We start from the raw sequence: 15,541 nt of genomic DNA on the forward strand, positions 1-15,541 counted from the left end.
ACGTCTTTTAAATTCTCTATATGACAAAAGAAAACGGTGTCAAGATTAGACTAGAGCCATATAGTGTGGTAATATTTGATATATACGTATTTATATAGTACCAAAAGTTTGGACACACCTACTAATTCAAGGGGTTTCTTTATTTTGACTATTTTCTACATTGTAGAATAATAGTGAAGACATCAAAAATATGAAATAACACATATGGAATCATGTATTAACGAAAAAAGTGTTAAACAAATTAAGATATATGTTATATTTGAGATTCTTTCAAAGTAGCCACCCTTTGCCTTGATGACAGCTTTGCACAATCTTGGCATTCTTTCAACCAGCTTCATTTGGTAGTCACCTGGAATGCATTTCAATTAACAGGTGTGCCTTGTTAAAAGTAAATTTGTGGAATTTCTTTCCTTCTTAATGCATTTGAGCCATTCAGTTGTGTTGTGACAAGGTAGGGGTGTTATACAGAAGATAGCCCTATTTGGTAAAAGACCAAGTCCATATTATGGCAAGAACAGCTCAAATAAGCAAAGAGTAACGACAGTCCATCATCACTTTAAGACATGAAGGTCAGTCAATACGGAAAATGCCAAGAACTTTGAAAGTTTCTTCAAGTGCAGTTGCAAAAACCATCAAGGACTATGATGAAACTGGCTCTCATGAGGACCGCCACAGGAAAGGAAGACCCAGAGTGATATATGCTGCAGAAGAGACATTCATTAGAGTTAACTGCACCTCAGATTGCAGCCCAAATAAATGCTTCACAGAGTTCAAGTAACAGACACATCTCAACATCAACTGTTCAAAGGAGACTGCGTGAATCAGGCCTTCATGTTCGAATTGCTGCAAAGAAACCACTACTAAAGGACACCAATAAAAATAAGAGACTTGATTGGGCCAAGAAACATGAGCAATGGACATTAGACCGGTGGAAATCTGTCCTTTGGTCTGATGAGTCCAAATTTGAAATGTTTGGTTCCAAACGCTGCGTCTTTGTGAGACGCAGAGTAGGTGAACGGATGATCTCTGCATGTATAGTTCCCACCATGAAGCATGGAAGAGGAGGTGTGTGGGGTTGCTTTGCTGGTGACACTGTCAGTGATTTTTGTAGAATTCAAGGCACACTTAACCAGCATGGCTACCACAGCATTCTGCAGCAATACGCCAACCCATCTGGTTTGCGCTTAGTGGGACTATAATTTGTTTTTCAACAGGACAATGACCCAAAACACACCTCCAGGCTGTGTCAGGGCTATTTGACCAAGAAGGAGACTGATGATGCTGCATCAGATGACCTGGCCTCCACAATCACCCGACCTCAACCCAATTGGTTTGGGATGAGTTGGACGGCAGAGTGAAGGAAAAGCAGCCAACAAGTGCTCAGCATATACTGTATGGGAACTCCTTCAAGACTGTTAGAAAAGCATTCCTTATGAAGCTGGTTGAGAGGATGCTAAGAGTGTGCAAAGTTGTCATCTAGGCAAAGGGTGGCTACTTTGAAGAATCTAAAAAATAAAATACATTTTTATTTGTTTAACACTTTTTTGGTTACTACATAATTCCATATGTGTTATTTCATAGTTTTAATGTCTTCACTATTATTCTACAATGTAGAAAATAGTAAAAAATAAAGAAAAACCCTTGAATGAGTCGATGTGTCCAAACTTTTGACTGGTACTATATATACCTAACCTGCGGCCCAAACTTAAGACTATGTGCAATTAGCCTGTTAAAATATTTATCGGACTCAATGATATGACTACAGTTGAGTTACAGGAATTAGAGGGTCAAGAAAGATCTTAGAATTGTCTATATCAAAGGCAGATATTTACTTACATTGTAATATGGATGAAATCACATACAATGCATAACGCTTAAGTTACAAAGCATTAATAAGCATTACAAGGCATTATTCTAGGCATGATCAGAGAGGAAAAGAGAGAGAGAGGTCATAGCCTGAAAGACCATGTCACAAGAGTCTTTAGGGCGGAAAGAGAAAGAAAGATCTAGAGTGTATCTCACCAGCGCAGGCCAGGAACAAAAGAGAAAGAGACAATGAAGCTAAGACCCTTTTATAACCATTTGACCATGTTTGGACTCAAAAGCGGAGTTATTAACCAATAGCATTACTGTTGAGTTAACTTCCAATCAGATATCAGACCTATAGGATGTAAAGACAACAGAACCTCTGTGTGACGGGGGGGGGGGGGGGGGGGGACAACACAAAGGAATTCTTGCATTCGGTTGATAAGAGTCAATTAGGGGGCTAGGCTAGCCATATATTTAGACTGAATATTGAACTGTTATTAAGCCCCTGGGATGTGTATTTACAAATGGTAATAACTGTTTTAGAATCATGGTGTTTGCTTAAATAATGAGAGATTGACTGTGAATCTTTTCCCCTCAACGCTAATGTAAACAAAAAGTGCTGGTATCATTGCTCGTCGTTGTACGTCATTTGTTCGGAAATGTAGGCCTAATGCGTAAGCAACTTGCCGTTTCTACTACAAGAGGCTGCTGTGGGTTTGTGAAGACTAGTCTTAGCATCTGTGTTGTACAAGTCTGCTTATGGCAGTCTCCTAAGATGCGGCTCACATAGAGCGACGTGTTTTTTTTTTTTAATAGAACATGTTATGATCTTAGAACCAGCCCTGCTTCCTGTCTGTACTTTGTGTTTCGTCACAATACCACCCAACTGTGCAGATGCGGGGAGCTGTTGGTTCCAAATGTATAGAGTTTTCCCTAAATCACGATTCCATGCCGCCCTGTGTGTGGACTGTGGAGAGAGGGAGACTTGTTTATCAAAGTGATACATAGTAGGCACTTGACAACCGTATACTGTACACAGTATATGTGTGTGTGTGTGTGTATAGGTGGGGGAATATGAACGTTAGAGGCATCCAATACCAAATCGACCTCTTCACCCTTAAGAGGGGGTATCTTATCACCTACCCCGTACACACTTTAGGGGGTATATAAATGAGGGGTGTATGGACGTTGTCTAGTCTAGGTATTGTGACATCTGCTGTGTCCCTCGCCCCGTCTGTCTCTGTGCTAACCATGTCACAGCTAAAATCAGAAACTGTTGGTATGTGCCACATTCACATTCTGGTCATGTTGTTAAAGCTCAAATGAAAGTGAACAGGAAGAGCAAATTTTTATCGGGACCAGAAACCTGAAAGAAATGCTAGTGCAGTGACTGCTGCTCTTTTCTCCCTCTCTGCCACATCTCGCCCTGCGAAGTGAGAGGATTTATTGAACCCTGATCTTTTGAAGTCGTTGTCTAGCTGGAAGGGTTCCTTCTCCTCGTGTGGCCCTGCTCGTCTGGCATTACACAGAAAGAAACTTGTTTTGAAGTCGCCAGATGAAAAGCCGGCTGACGTACCGAGGGGGATGAGGTCTCCACAGAGTGACCCCCTCTCTCGGTGTGACGGGCGAGGGGTGGGGGGGTGGGGGGGGGGGTGAGGGTGGTTTTAGCTGTTTGATGTGAGCCAGGGTTTCTAATTATAGCTGGTATACTGAGGGGGGGGTTGTAGGGGGTTGGCAGAACACGATGGTGGTCGGGGGGACTCACGGTGACAAATCCTCCAGACGCACGTGCACACACACACACACACACATACATACACACACACACACACACACACGTCGATGCCAAAGCTGAGTCGCCCTCTGTAACGGCACAGCTATTAACATTCCAAAGTGGCGCTCTCAGTCCTGCTTTGCGCTGGGGATGTACCAGCTCTGCAATTACTTTAACAGGACGAACGTTTTATTTATATGAACCTTCGTAGGGGTAAACGAGTGTGGACTGAAAGGGACAAGCAGTACTGTTTTCCTTCATCCCTTTAGTGAAAAACTGAAGTGAATGATATGAGCAGATGTTAATATAACTCTCAGTTGCGTTTGACATCGACCACATTCTCAAACGTGCCATGTGTTGCGGTGTTGGGTTCACCCTTTGTATAATGCCAGAATGACTGCAGTTTGAAACCAGCATAAATATTTGAATCCACTCACTACAAATGTCACTGCTGAAGAGAGCATCAAAATACGAAAAAGGCCCAATTTGAAGCAAGTCCAGACGAGTCATTTTCATCTGTACTCAGTAAATATATGCCAGGACCTAGGGGACCCTCACTCAAACATTTCCAAATGGTTTTCTAAACATGGTCATTTGTCACAGTGCAAGCACATAGTCAATATTTCTGTAGTAAGAAGAGAGGGATCCCATAATTCACAACTCATGTCTCATCATGTCATATACAATATAAAGTGCCCGTCAGAAAGTATTCGTAACCCTTGACTTATTCCACATTTTGTTGTGTTACAGCCTGAATTCAAAATGATTAAATCAAAAACAATTCTCACCCATCTACACACAATACCCTATAATGACGAAGTCCCCAAAAAATACATTGTGAAGTATTTGCACATTTATTGAAAATGAACTATATATCCCAATGCCCCAGGGCAGTGATTGGGCACATTGCCCTGTGTAGGGTGCCGTCTTTCGGATGGGATGTTAAACGGGTGTAATGACTCTCTGCGGTCACTAAAGATCCCATGGCATTTATCGTAAGAGTAGGGGTGTTAACTCTGGTGTCCTGGCTAATTTCCCAATCTGGCCCTCATACCATCATGGCCACTTAACCCCCAGCTCCCAATTGGCTCATTCATCCCCCCTCCTGTAACTATTCACCAGGTCGTTGCTGTAAATGAGATTGTGTTGTCAGTCAACTTACCTAGTAAAATAAAGGTTAAATAAAGGTCAAGTAGATTTAAATCAAAACTTGTAACTCGGCCACTCAGGAACATTCACTGTGTTCTTGGTAAGCAACTCCAGTGTAGATTTGGCCTTTTATTTTATTGTCCTACTGAAAGACAAATTAATCTCCCAGTGTCTGGTGGAAAGCAGACCAAACCAGGTTTTCCTCTAGGATTTAGCATGTGCTTAGCCCCATTTCGTGTATTATTTATCCTGAAAAACTCCTGTGTCCTTAACAATTACAAACATATCCATAACATGGTGCAGCCACCACTATGCTTTAAAATATGGAGAGTGGTACTCAGTAATGTGTTGTATTTGCACCAAACATAACACTTTGTATTTCAGGACAAAAAGTTAATTTGCTTTGCCACATGTTTTGCAGTATTATTTTAGTTACTCCACAATACTACATCATTATTGACAGAGTGAAAAGAAGAAAGCCTGTACAAAATAAAAATATTCCAAAAATGTGCATCCTGTTTGCAACAAGACTTAAGTAATACTGCAAAAAATGTGGCAAAGCAGCTAACTTTTTGTCCTGACCACAACGTGTTGTGTTCCTGAGTGGCTGAGTTACAGTTTTGACTTAAATCTACTTGAAAATCTATGGCAAGACTTGAAAATGGTTGTCTAACAATGATCAACAACCCATTTGACAGAGCTTGAAGAATTTATAATGGGCAAATGTTGCACAATCCAGGTGTGGAAAGCTCTTAGAGACTTACCCAGAAAGACTCACGGCTGTAATCGCTGCCAAAGGTGCTTCTACAAAGTGTTGACTCAGGGACGTGAATACTTATGTAAATTAGACATTTATGCATTTCATTTTCAATTCATTTGCAAAACAAAATGTATAAAAACATGTTTTCACTGTCATTATGGGGTATTGTGTGTAGACGGGTGAAAAATTCATTTTGAATTCAGGCTGTAACAAAATGTGGAGTAAATCAAGGGGTATGAATTCTGTCTGAAGGCACTGCATATCTGTTAACTAGATCCTATTCATACGGTCTTCTGTCTCTGCTTTGACTATATTCTGGTGATTGTGGTTGCCATCCTTGGATTGTGGATTGTGATTGCCAACAGGGGCAACCTTTTAGAGTACTTGAAATGTACTCAACTGTATTCAATAATACATAGGGCTAGAGCAAACCATCTACATTACTACCTCTACATTTTTTGGAGGAATATCTGTGACCTCACCGTGTAAGAACCATAGGCTGCGTTTACACAGGCAGCCAACTTCTGATATTAACCAATCACATCAGAGCTTGTAACATCAGATCTTTTTCGGAGCTGATCTGATTGGTCAAAATGTGTGTGAAAGAAAAATCAGAATTGGGCTAGCTGTGTAAATGCAGCAATAGCTGCCTTTTGTGGTGGAACTCTAGAAGGCGGCATTTTAGAGATGTTGAGACTGGTTGCCTTCTGATTCTCTACCCTATATCCAGAAGTGTGCACTTCCTCACTCCCCCCCATGCATTTAAAGCTATCAGATTGGTGCAAGCATGGCTGGAGGGAGTTTCCACCGTATTCCTTCCACCAGTCCATTCCTTTTATAATCGATGAGAGGGGAAATGTACGAGTGCACAGTTTTGGAGAAGGGTAGAAAATCAGACAGAAAGCCACAATTGGCAGATGAGGTGAGGAACAGTCACTGTCCCTCTTCTCATTAGAACGACACCTATGGGCAGTAAAAATCAATAGTGACCTCAATGGCCTCTGGAACACTTTCCCTCTCCTTTAAACATTAGCCTCCTCTTTGGGATTCGGGTTGTGTTGTTGCCAGAGGAGGACAGGGGGGGCAGTAATAGCTGTAGTTATACCTCCACTGTGCTCAATCGCACCATTAGAGCAAAGTCAAACCGTAGCGGCCTGCAGGGAAGGGGAGTGGTGCGCAGGATGAGCAAGGACGGACAGATGGTGGAGGAAAGAGGGATGAGAGAGAGTTTCTAAACATGAAAAAGGAAAGGGACACCATGGAAGCTAGTAATCATTGCAACTCTGTTTAATTCCTATGAAATAAAGCCTCTTTAACAGGTAAATGAGATGGCTAGTATGACATTGACAGTTTTGATTCACATACACAAGGCTTGCACTATGTACAATGTGACTAAGGGTATGAGAAACATGCTTCCTCAGTAGTCCAGGATACCTTACAGCACCTATATAAAAGAGTCAGCACACCATTTGATAAAATTCCTTATTTCTTCACCGGAGTAGAAATTGAATTTATGGTTCTAAAATCTCAGAAAATAAGGATCACAATTTGATAATCAAACCATTTTCTCTGTCACCTCGTGAGGTTAGTTAATATATTCACAAAATAAACAGAAAGAATAGCCATACAGACAGACACAATTGAATAGTAACATTGATTTGACATCTTACAAAGAATGCTACAAAACAAGCCCAGAGAAGAGGTTCTGGAGTTGGGAAACGTGAGCCGTTTTGTGTATGACCATTTTGGGTTTAGTCGACGCACGGTCACATTCGTAACTACCGCGACACATCTTCACAAAATTCAATGGTTCTGCAGACACGTTTACGGTAAAGTGCAACTACCATGGTTGCATTGAACATGTTTTTCTTTGTACAAATATTTTATATCAATATGTGACCTAAGACATTTAAATACTTGTGAACCCCCCGTAATACACCCCCACCCTTTTCCCAGGACCTCTCGCAAAAAACAAAAATACATTATTGAAACTACACAAATATTCCGTCCATTTGATTTACAGTTTTATTGTTAGCGGTTTGGCTTCTTTTAAAAAAGACTTGTAGCTGGTTTTATAGAACAACTCAAAAAGCTGATGCACGTAGACTGCTGACATCACGTGCCCATTTGAAGGGTTTCTCCTTTCTGTAAAAGTGTGGGAAATGGGTAAATAAATGGATGCAGAGAGGTACGGCGTTGATGCTCACGAGAGTCTATTCATGTCTATACATTGTGTCTTGCACAATGGAAAAGATACAGAGGTGGGGAAGAAGCCTCCTCCTCCGCTGCAGTTCCAGGAGCTGCCCATCACCACAGTGATAAAATTCAAATGAAGAGACATGCAACTGAGGAGTGCTTCCTCTGCGCCCTGTTTTCAACTCCTGTGTAGCGGATGCTACTGTCCATTAGCTAGCCTCCGTTAGCATAGATTAAGTTATCTTTCATAGCATTAGCTTAGCTCCTGTGAGCCTAGCTAGCACTGCTGAGTGGTGTGTCTCATTAAAACAGGGGACCGGGGCCCTCTTCCTGAGGGGGGAAATGTGCATTGAGCAGAGTCTCCATGTAGGATACATAGCTGGAGCTAGGCGTGTAGACTTCGCCCTGGTGCTGGGAGGGCATGTCTGGGGACAGGGGCAGCAGGGGGGTGGCTGGGAGATGGTCAGCGAGACAGGGGTCAGGGAGAGCGGACATTGGGTTAAGGGTGGGCTCGGGGATGGGTATTTCCAGAGCCTGTGTGAGGGTAGGGGCACTGATGTCAGTGTTGGGGGGAACAGGCGCATGGCTGGGCGTGGTGGGTGTAATACTGTGAGGTGCTGGGGCTGGAGCTGGGGGGTGGCGCCCGAGGTGCTGCTGCGTTGAGTCCATGGGGGCTTGAGGTGGGGGGTGAGGAGCGGGGAGACGAGGCCGCTTGGCTGCCTGTGGTTCATCTCCTGACATAACACCTTCCTGGGTTGGTATTGCCTGGAGAGGTAAGATACAGCTTATGATTAAAACAGTGGCGTGAAGTCAACACAATCCCTTCTTCCATACCTTTGGAACATACACCATTCAAACCACTACAACCTTTTCAACCAAACTGTAAGCATGTATGTTTCCCATTTTTAAGTCAGGCGCATCAAGTAAAGTACACGACATGACCAAAAGTATGTGGACACCTGCTCGTCAAACATCTCATTCCAAAATCATGGGCATTAGTTTGGAGTTGGTACCCCCTTCGCTGCTATAACAGACTCCACTCTTCTTTGAAGGTGTTCAATTAGATGTTGCTGCGGGGACTTGCTTCTATTAAAGAACAAGAGCATTAGTGAGGTCGGGCACTGATGTTGGGCGATTAGGCCTGGCTCGCAGTCGGCGTTCCAATTCGTCCCAAAGGTGTTCGATGGGGTTGAGGTCAGGGCTCTGTGCAGGCCAGTCAGGTTCTTCCACACCGATCTCGACAAACCATTTCTGTATGGACCTCGCTTTGTGCACGGAGGCATTGTCATGTTGAAATAGGAAAGGACCTTCCCCAAACTGTTGCCACAAAGTTGGAAGCACAGAATCATCTACAATGTAATTGTATGCTGTAGTGTTAATATTTCCCTTCACTGGAACTAAGGGGCCTAACCCGAACCATGAAAACAGCCCTAGACCATTATTCCTACTCCACCAAACTTTACAGTTGGCACTATGCATTGGGGCAGGTAGTGTTCTCCTGGCATTCGCCAAACCCAGATTAGTCTGTCTGAAGCGTGATACATCACTCCAGGGAACACGTGTCCACTGCTCCAAAGTCAAATGGTGGCGAGCTTTAAGCCACTCCAGCTGACGCTTGACATTGCGCATGGTGATCTTAGGCTTGTGTGCGTCTGCCCGGCCATGGAAACCCATTTCATGAAGCTCCCGACAAACAGTTATTGTGCTGACGGTGCTTCCAGAGGCAGTTTGGAACTCGGTAGTGAGTGTTGCAACCGAGGACAGACAATTTTATACACTACACGCTTCAGCACCCGGCAGTCCCATTCTGTGAGCTTGTGTGGCCTACTACTTTGTGGCTGAGCCGTTGCTGCTCCTAGACGTTTCCACTTCACAATAACAGCACATACAGTTGACCGCGGCAGCTCCAGTAGGGCAGAAAACTGACAAACGTACTTGTTGGAAAGGTGGCATCCTATGATGGTGCCATGTTGAAAGTCCCTGAGCTCTTCAGTAAAGGCAATTCTACTGCCAATGTTGAGCTATGGAGATTGCATGGCAGTGTGCTCGATTTTTATACATGTGTCAGCAACTGGCTGAAACAGCCGAATCCACTCATTTGAAGGGGTGTCCGCATACTCTTGTATTTACACATTTATGTACAACTCCCCGCCATATGCATTTGGACAGTGAAGCTGACATTTTACATTTTGGCTTTGTACTCCAGGACTTTGGATTTGAGATCAAATGTTTCATATGAGGCGACAGCACAGAATGTCACCCTTTATTTGAGGGCAATTTCATACATATCTGTTTCATCATTTAGAAATGAAAGCACTTCATATATTTAGTCCCCCTGTTTAAAAAAAGTCATAAGTACCTGAACATAGTTTATTTACAGTGCGTTCGGAAAGTATTCAAACCCTTGACTTTTTCCACATTTTGTTACGTTACAGCTTTATTATAAAATGGATATATCTTTTTCCTCATCAATCTACACACAATACCCCCATAACGACAAAGCAAAAACAGGTTTTTAGACATTTTTGCAAATCTATAAAAATGCAAAACATACCTTACTTACATAAGTATTCAGACCCTTTGCTATGAGACTCGAAATTGAAATCAGGTGCATTCTGTTTCCATTGATCATCCTTGAAATATTTGTACAACTTCATTGGTGTCCACCTGTGGTAAATTCAATTGATTGGACATGATTTGGAAAGGCACACACCTGTCTATAAAAGGTCCCACAGTTGACAGTACATGGGCCCATCCCTACGGTGAAGCATGGTGGTGGCAGCATCATGCTGTGGGGATGTTTTTCAGCAGCAGGGACTGGGAGACTAGTCAGGATCGAGGGAAAGATAAAACGGAGCACAGAGAGATCCTTGATGAAAATCTCCTCCAGAGCAGGACCTCAGACTGGGGTGAAGGTTCACCTTCCAACAGGACAACGACCCTAAGCACACTGCCAAGACAACGCAGGAGTTGCTTCGGGACAAGTCTCTGAATGTCCTTGAATTGCCAGAGCCCGGACTTGAACCCAATTGAACATCTCTGGAGAGACCTGAAAATAACTGCAGCGGAGCTCCCCATCCAACCTAACAGAGCTTGAGAGGATCTGCAGAGAAGAATTGGAGAATCTCCCCAAATACAGGTGTGTCAAGCTTGCAGCGTCATATCCAAGAAGACTTGAGACTGCAATCGCTGCCAAGGTGCTTCAACAAAGTACCGAGTAAAGGATCTGAATAGTTATGTAAATGAGATATGTTTTTATTTGTTATTTGCACTAAATACTAAAAACCTGTTTTTGCTATGTAATTATGGGGTATTGTGTGTAGACTGATGAGGGGAAAAAACGATTTAATCAATTTTAGAATAAGGGGTCTGAATACTTTCCAGCTGCACTGTACATACGGTGGGAAGTACATTTTATAAAAGGGCTCAGCACAGCCATGACTGAACTGAGCATCATAACGTAGTGTGCAATAATATTGTACATGCACCAATTTCCTTTCCCCCAGCCCACCCGTCTCCCGCCCCCCCCCAGCCCACCCCTGTCTCCCTTTCCCCAAGCCTTCCTCTCCCCCAGCCCTGCCCAGCACTACCTTCCTCTCACCCAGCCCATCCCACTCCTGCCTTCCTCTCCCCCAGCCCACTCCTGCCATCCTCTCCCCCAGCTCACTCCTGCCATCCTCTCCCCCAAACCACACCTGCTTCCCTCTCCCCAGCCCATCCCTGCTTCCCTCTCCCTAGCCCATCCTTGCTTCCTTCTCCCCAGCCCTAGTAGGTGGGTGCCAGGTGATCTCGTACCAGGCGGGCGCAGACCCTTTTGGGCAGGTCCTGCTCCAGCGAGTGGATCTCTGTTTGCTTCAGTAACAACTGTGACTCATCCTGGAACTCCACCTGAATAGTGGAGAAGAGGAGAGAGAAAAGAGAGATGGAGAAAGAGAGAGGGCAAGAGAGTGAGAAAAAAAAGAAAAGCTTTTATAAAAAGTGGATGAAGTGTCATACTTGGAAAAACGACAAAAACAGACCCTATGATTTTTGGAGAGTCCCTGGCTCCAAGTTGGATAAGTCAATAGGACAAAATACAGTACCAGAATTGCCTGATTGGAAGGTAACAAACACAAACACACAGAAACACACCAGGGTTCCCGTTAGCAGGTAATAGCCGGCTTTTGGGCGCCCAAAAAATGGAAAGCCGATAAATAAAAAACTGCCACCGCCCAATGAAAAAAGTCTGATTGCAAAATACAGGTTTTTTTTGCCTGTTCATCGATGGAAATACATTTTGATTGGTCATGCTTATCAGTCCATAAATTAATTAGCATCATTTAGTGGAATGGCGCGCGTGTATTTAGACACAGAGCCTATGAGTGGAAAATCTGTCAGACAGCGTGAGAGCAACAGCTACAGCTTCTCAAACAGCTCATTCGTTGCTGCTGGACTAAATGTGCTTTTATAAGCCCAATCATTGGGTAACAATTCAACAAATGCAAACGGAGGTTGATTAAAAATAGCTACAATTATTTGATTTTTTCTCAACCAGTAATTGAAGAGTGCTTCCCATTCCCCATTCTATTACATAGGCAATGGTAGGCAGGTTATCAGCTCGTTACCCAGCACTTTGGAATGAGCTGGAGAGAGTATGCATTTTGAAAACTCTGGTATGTGTGTGTGTAAGTGAGTGAGTGAGAGGCCCTTTGGGGTGGTGACGGCTACGAGACAAGGTCGCGCTCGCCACCCTGACACAGGCACCAGCTGGAGAGTTGATTTTAACAGCTTCTTAGCGCCGGCTCACACAGGCATCTCACCGCCAGTAAGACAGAGAGGGACACGGAAGGGGGGGGGGGGGAAGACACTTTTTGAGAAGTTTTTTAAATGTTTCTTCTGAAAGTGTTGTGGTTGTTGTTATGTTGGAAATAACATTTGAAAACCAGGATTTTGGTCTGCTGTGCAAACAGAAAAATAGACTAGTGAGAACGCAGGCAGGTGTAAACACACATGTATACAAGGACAGTGAGACTCCTAGATTAGAACGCACACACAAACATGCACAGACAGAGGCAGAACCGTGAACTCACTTACACTGCATTGGGAAAGTATTCAGACCCCTGGACTTTTCCCACATTCTGTTACGTTAGCCTTATTCTAAAATGGGTTCAATAGGTTTTTTCCCCCATACCAATCTACACACAATACCCCATAATGACAAAGCAAAAACAGTTATTTTGAGAATTTTGTAAATGTAAAAAAAGTACATAAGTATTCAGACTGTTTCTGTTTTTTTAACCTTTATTTAACTTTGTTGAAGCCCCTTTGTCAGCGATTACAGCCTCGAGTATTCTTGGGTATGACTTCTTGGGAGTTTCTCCCATTCCTCTCTGCAGATCCTCTCAAGCTCTGTCAGGTTGGATGGGGAGCGTCGGTGCACAGCTATTTTCAGGTCTCTCCAGAGATGTTCGATTGAGTTCATGTCCGGGCTCTGGCTGGGCAAGTCAAGGACATTCAGAGGCTTGTCCCGAAGCCACGGCTGTGTGCTTAGGGTTGTTGTCCTGTTGGAAGGTGAACCTTCACCCCAGTCTGAGGTCCTGAGCGCTCTGGAGCAGGTTTCCATCAAGGATCTCTCTGTACTTTGCTCCATTTATCGATGCCTCGATCCTGACTAGTCTCCCAGTCCCAGCTGCTGAAAAACATCCCCACAGCATGATGCTGCCACCACTATGCTTCACCGTAGGGATGGTGCCAGGTTTCCAGACGTGACGCTTGGCTTTCAGGCCAAAGAGTTCAATCTTGGTTTTATCAGACCAGAGAATCTTGTTTCTCATGGTCTGAGAATCTTTAGGTCCCTTTTGGCAAACTCCAAGCGGGCTATTATGTGCCTTTTACTGACAAGTGTGTGCCTTTCCAAATCATGTCCAATCAAGTTGTAGAAACATCTCAAGGATGATCAATGGAAACAGGATACACCTGAGCTCAATTTCGAGTCTCATAGCAAAGGGTCTGAAAACATATGTAAATAATGTATTTCTGTTTTTTATTTAAATGATTCATTTGCAAAAATGTCATTATGGGGTATTGCGTGTAGATTGCGGAGTATTTTTATTTTTATTTAAACCATTTTAGAATAAGGCTGTAACGTATCAAAATGTGGGAAAAGTCAAGGGGTCTGAATACTTTCCGAAGACACTGTACATACAGACAGACTCACACACTGATAAAAGGGATTGGTCTGTGTGATCCAAAACCAGAAAGGTGTGTGTGGCATTTGTCTTGTCATATCACACATCGCCCATGCTGAGTATGTGTGAGCTCTGAGAGTGTGTGAGCGCTGAAAGTGTGTGTGAGCGCACAGAAGTGCTCACAAGGCTAAGACCAGGCTGACTTGCTTCGAGATTAATATAACAGGCTCTTTCTCTCTCTCTCTCCGTGTGTGTACGTGTGTGTGTGTACACACCACTTGTCTTCTGAGGAGTTGTGTTGCGCCGGTACAAATTCCAGGAACACCCTCCTCTCCTCTAAGCTTTATACCTCGTAAGCACTCTGCGCATCGCACCAATAAATTCCCCACATGCCCGGCCGCAAATGCTAAATCTCTCGACTTTACGTTTTAATGCCCGCTGTATCAAGATCCTCCGCCATAACCTACAAGGGCGGCCATCCTTTTCGCATGCAGATAAATACCGTGCTGGAGAGTAAAAGTCCTGTAGGTTGTAAGTTGTGTCGTAAAGAGGCTTGAGCTGTAGAACCAACCTCGTGCAGTGATAGGGAATCAATGTAAATGCCTTTCATAAAGCCTACTAAAGCGTTACAACAGGTTTGAGGGGAAATATATTCTTCTTAACCTGTCCGCGCATCCTAGTAGTAGAACGATAATATACAGTAGCTCCATTTAGCCCTATGCTATGCTAATGTAGACTTTATGACTAAAGTGACGCTTTTTAGACGTCAGATGTGTACAAACTTCAAAAAGTGGCCGGGATAGGATTTTAAGCCATATACCTCTCCAGTCCTTCCGGATCCACGTGGCGGTACACAGGGTGTACAGGCTTCTGTACTAGACTAGCTCTACCATCCCGATTCTAACTAATCAACTTGACATTAGTGTTGGGCTGGAATCAAAAACCTGCACCTAAGCCTATAGTCGCTCTTCTGGGTAAATGGTTGGTGACCGGCCACGGGGCTCGTGGGCTAGTGGGTTGATGAGAGGGAGTGAATAAAGGAGTTTATGGGAGGCCACCGCTACTCACCTGGTAGTGCTTGTGGACGTGGTCCTTGACGTAGGAGGCGTTGAGCGCCTTGCCCTCCGTGGTGTGGACCAACATCAGCTCGCCCATCTCTGGCGGGCCGTTACGAAGACAGTCATGACTCTGGAAGAGGGGAGACATTGGGAGGGAGGGGAAGTGAGGGAATGAGCGGAGGGAAGACAAGAACAGGTTAGGATTTGATGCATCCAACATATCCATTCGATATGCCACTCTATAAACACGGCTTTGAGTTGAAGAGCTCATTTTCTCTCCTGTTGTTATGTTCGTCAACTAGGTCAACACTTCACCATATAATGGTCACCTCACTGTTTTAAACCTTAACGATTAACATCGACGGGGCTGTAGTGGAGCGGGTCGAGAGTTTCAAGTTCCTTGGTGTCCACATCACCAACAAACTATCATGGTCTAAACACACCAAGCCAGTCGTGAAGAGGGCACGACGCAACCTTTCCCCCTCAGGAAAAGATTTGGCATGGGTCCTGAGATCCTCAAAAACTTCTACAGCTGCACCATCGAGAGCATCCTGACCGGTTGCATCACCACCTGGTATGGCAACTGCTCGGCATCTGACCGTAAGGCGCTACAGAGGGTAGTGCGTAT

At 44.0% G+C, this 15,541-nt stretch overlaps 1 protein-coding gene across 2 annotated transcripts in view; it reads right to left on the reverse strand.

Moving 5' to 3' along the window:
• Positions 1-6,763: 6,763 nt before the first annotated feature.
• Positions 6,764-15,541, reverse strand: part of LOC120054617 (lysine-specific demethylase 4B-like) — a 79,542-nt gene continuing 70,764 nt past the window's right edge. For both annotated transcript variants that reach the window (XM_039002096.1, XM_039002095.1), the window contains exons 20-22: positions 14,924-15,043; positions 11,484-11,576; positions 6,764-8,453 (exon numbers count right to left, since the gene is read on the reverse strand). In XM_039002096.1, the coding sequence (XP_038858024.1) occupies positions 7,992-8,453; positions 11,484-11,576; positions 14,924-15,043 (675 nt within the window). In that variant the 3' untranslated portion in view covers positions 6,764-7,991. The remainder of the gene's footprint in view (positions 8,454-11,483; positions 11,577-14,923; positions 15,044-15,541) is intronic.

This window comes from Salvelinus namaycush, chromosome 10 (assembly GCF_016432855.1).
Source record: "Salvelinus namaycush isolate Seneca chromosome 10, SaNama_1.0, whole genome shotgun sequence".
Taxonomy (NCBI): domain Eukaryota; kingdom Metazoa; phylum Chordata; class Actinopteri; order Salmoniformes; family Salmonidae; genus Salvelinus; species Salvelinus namaycush.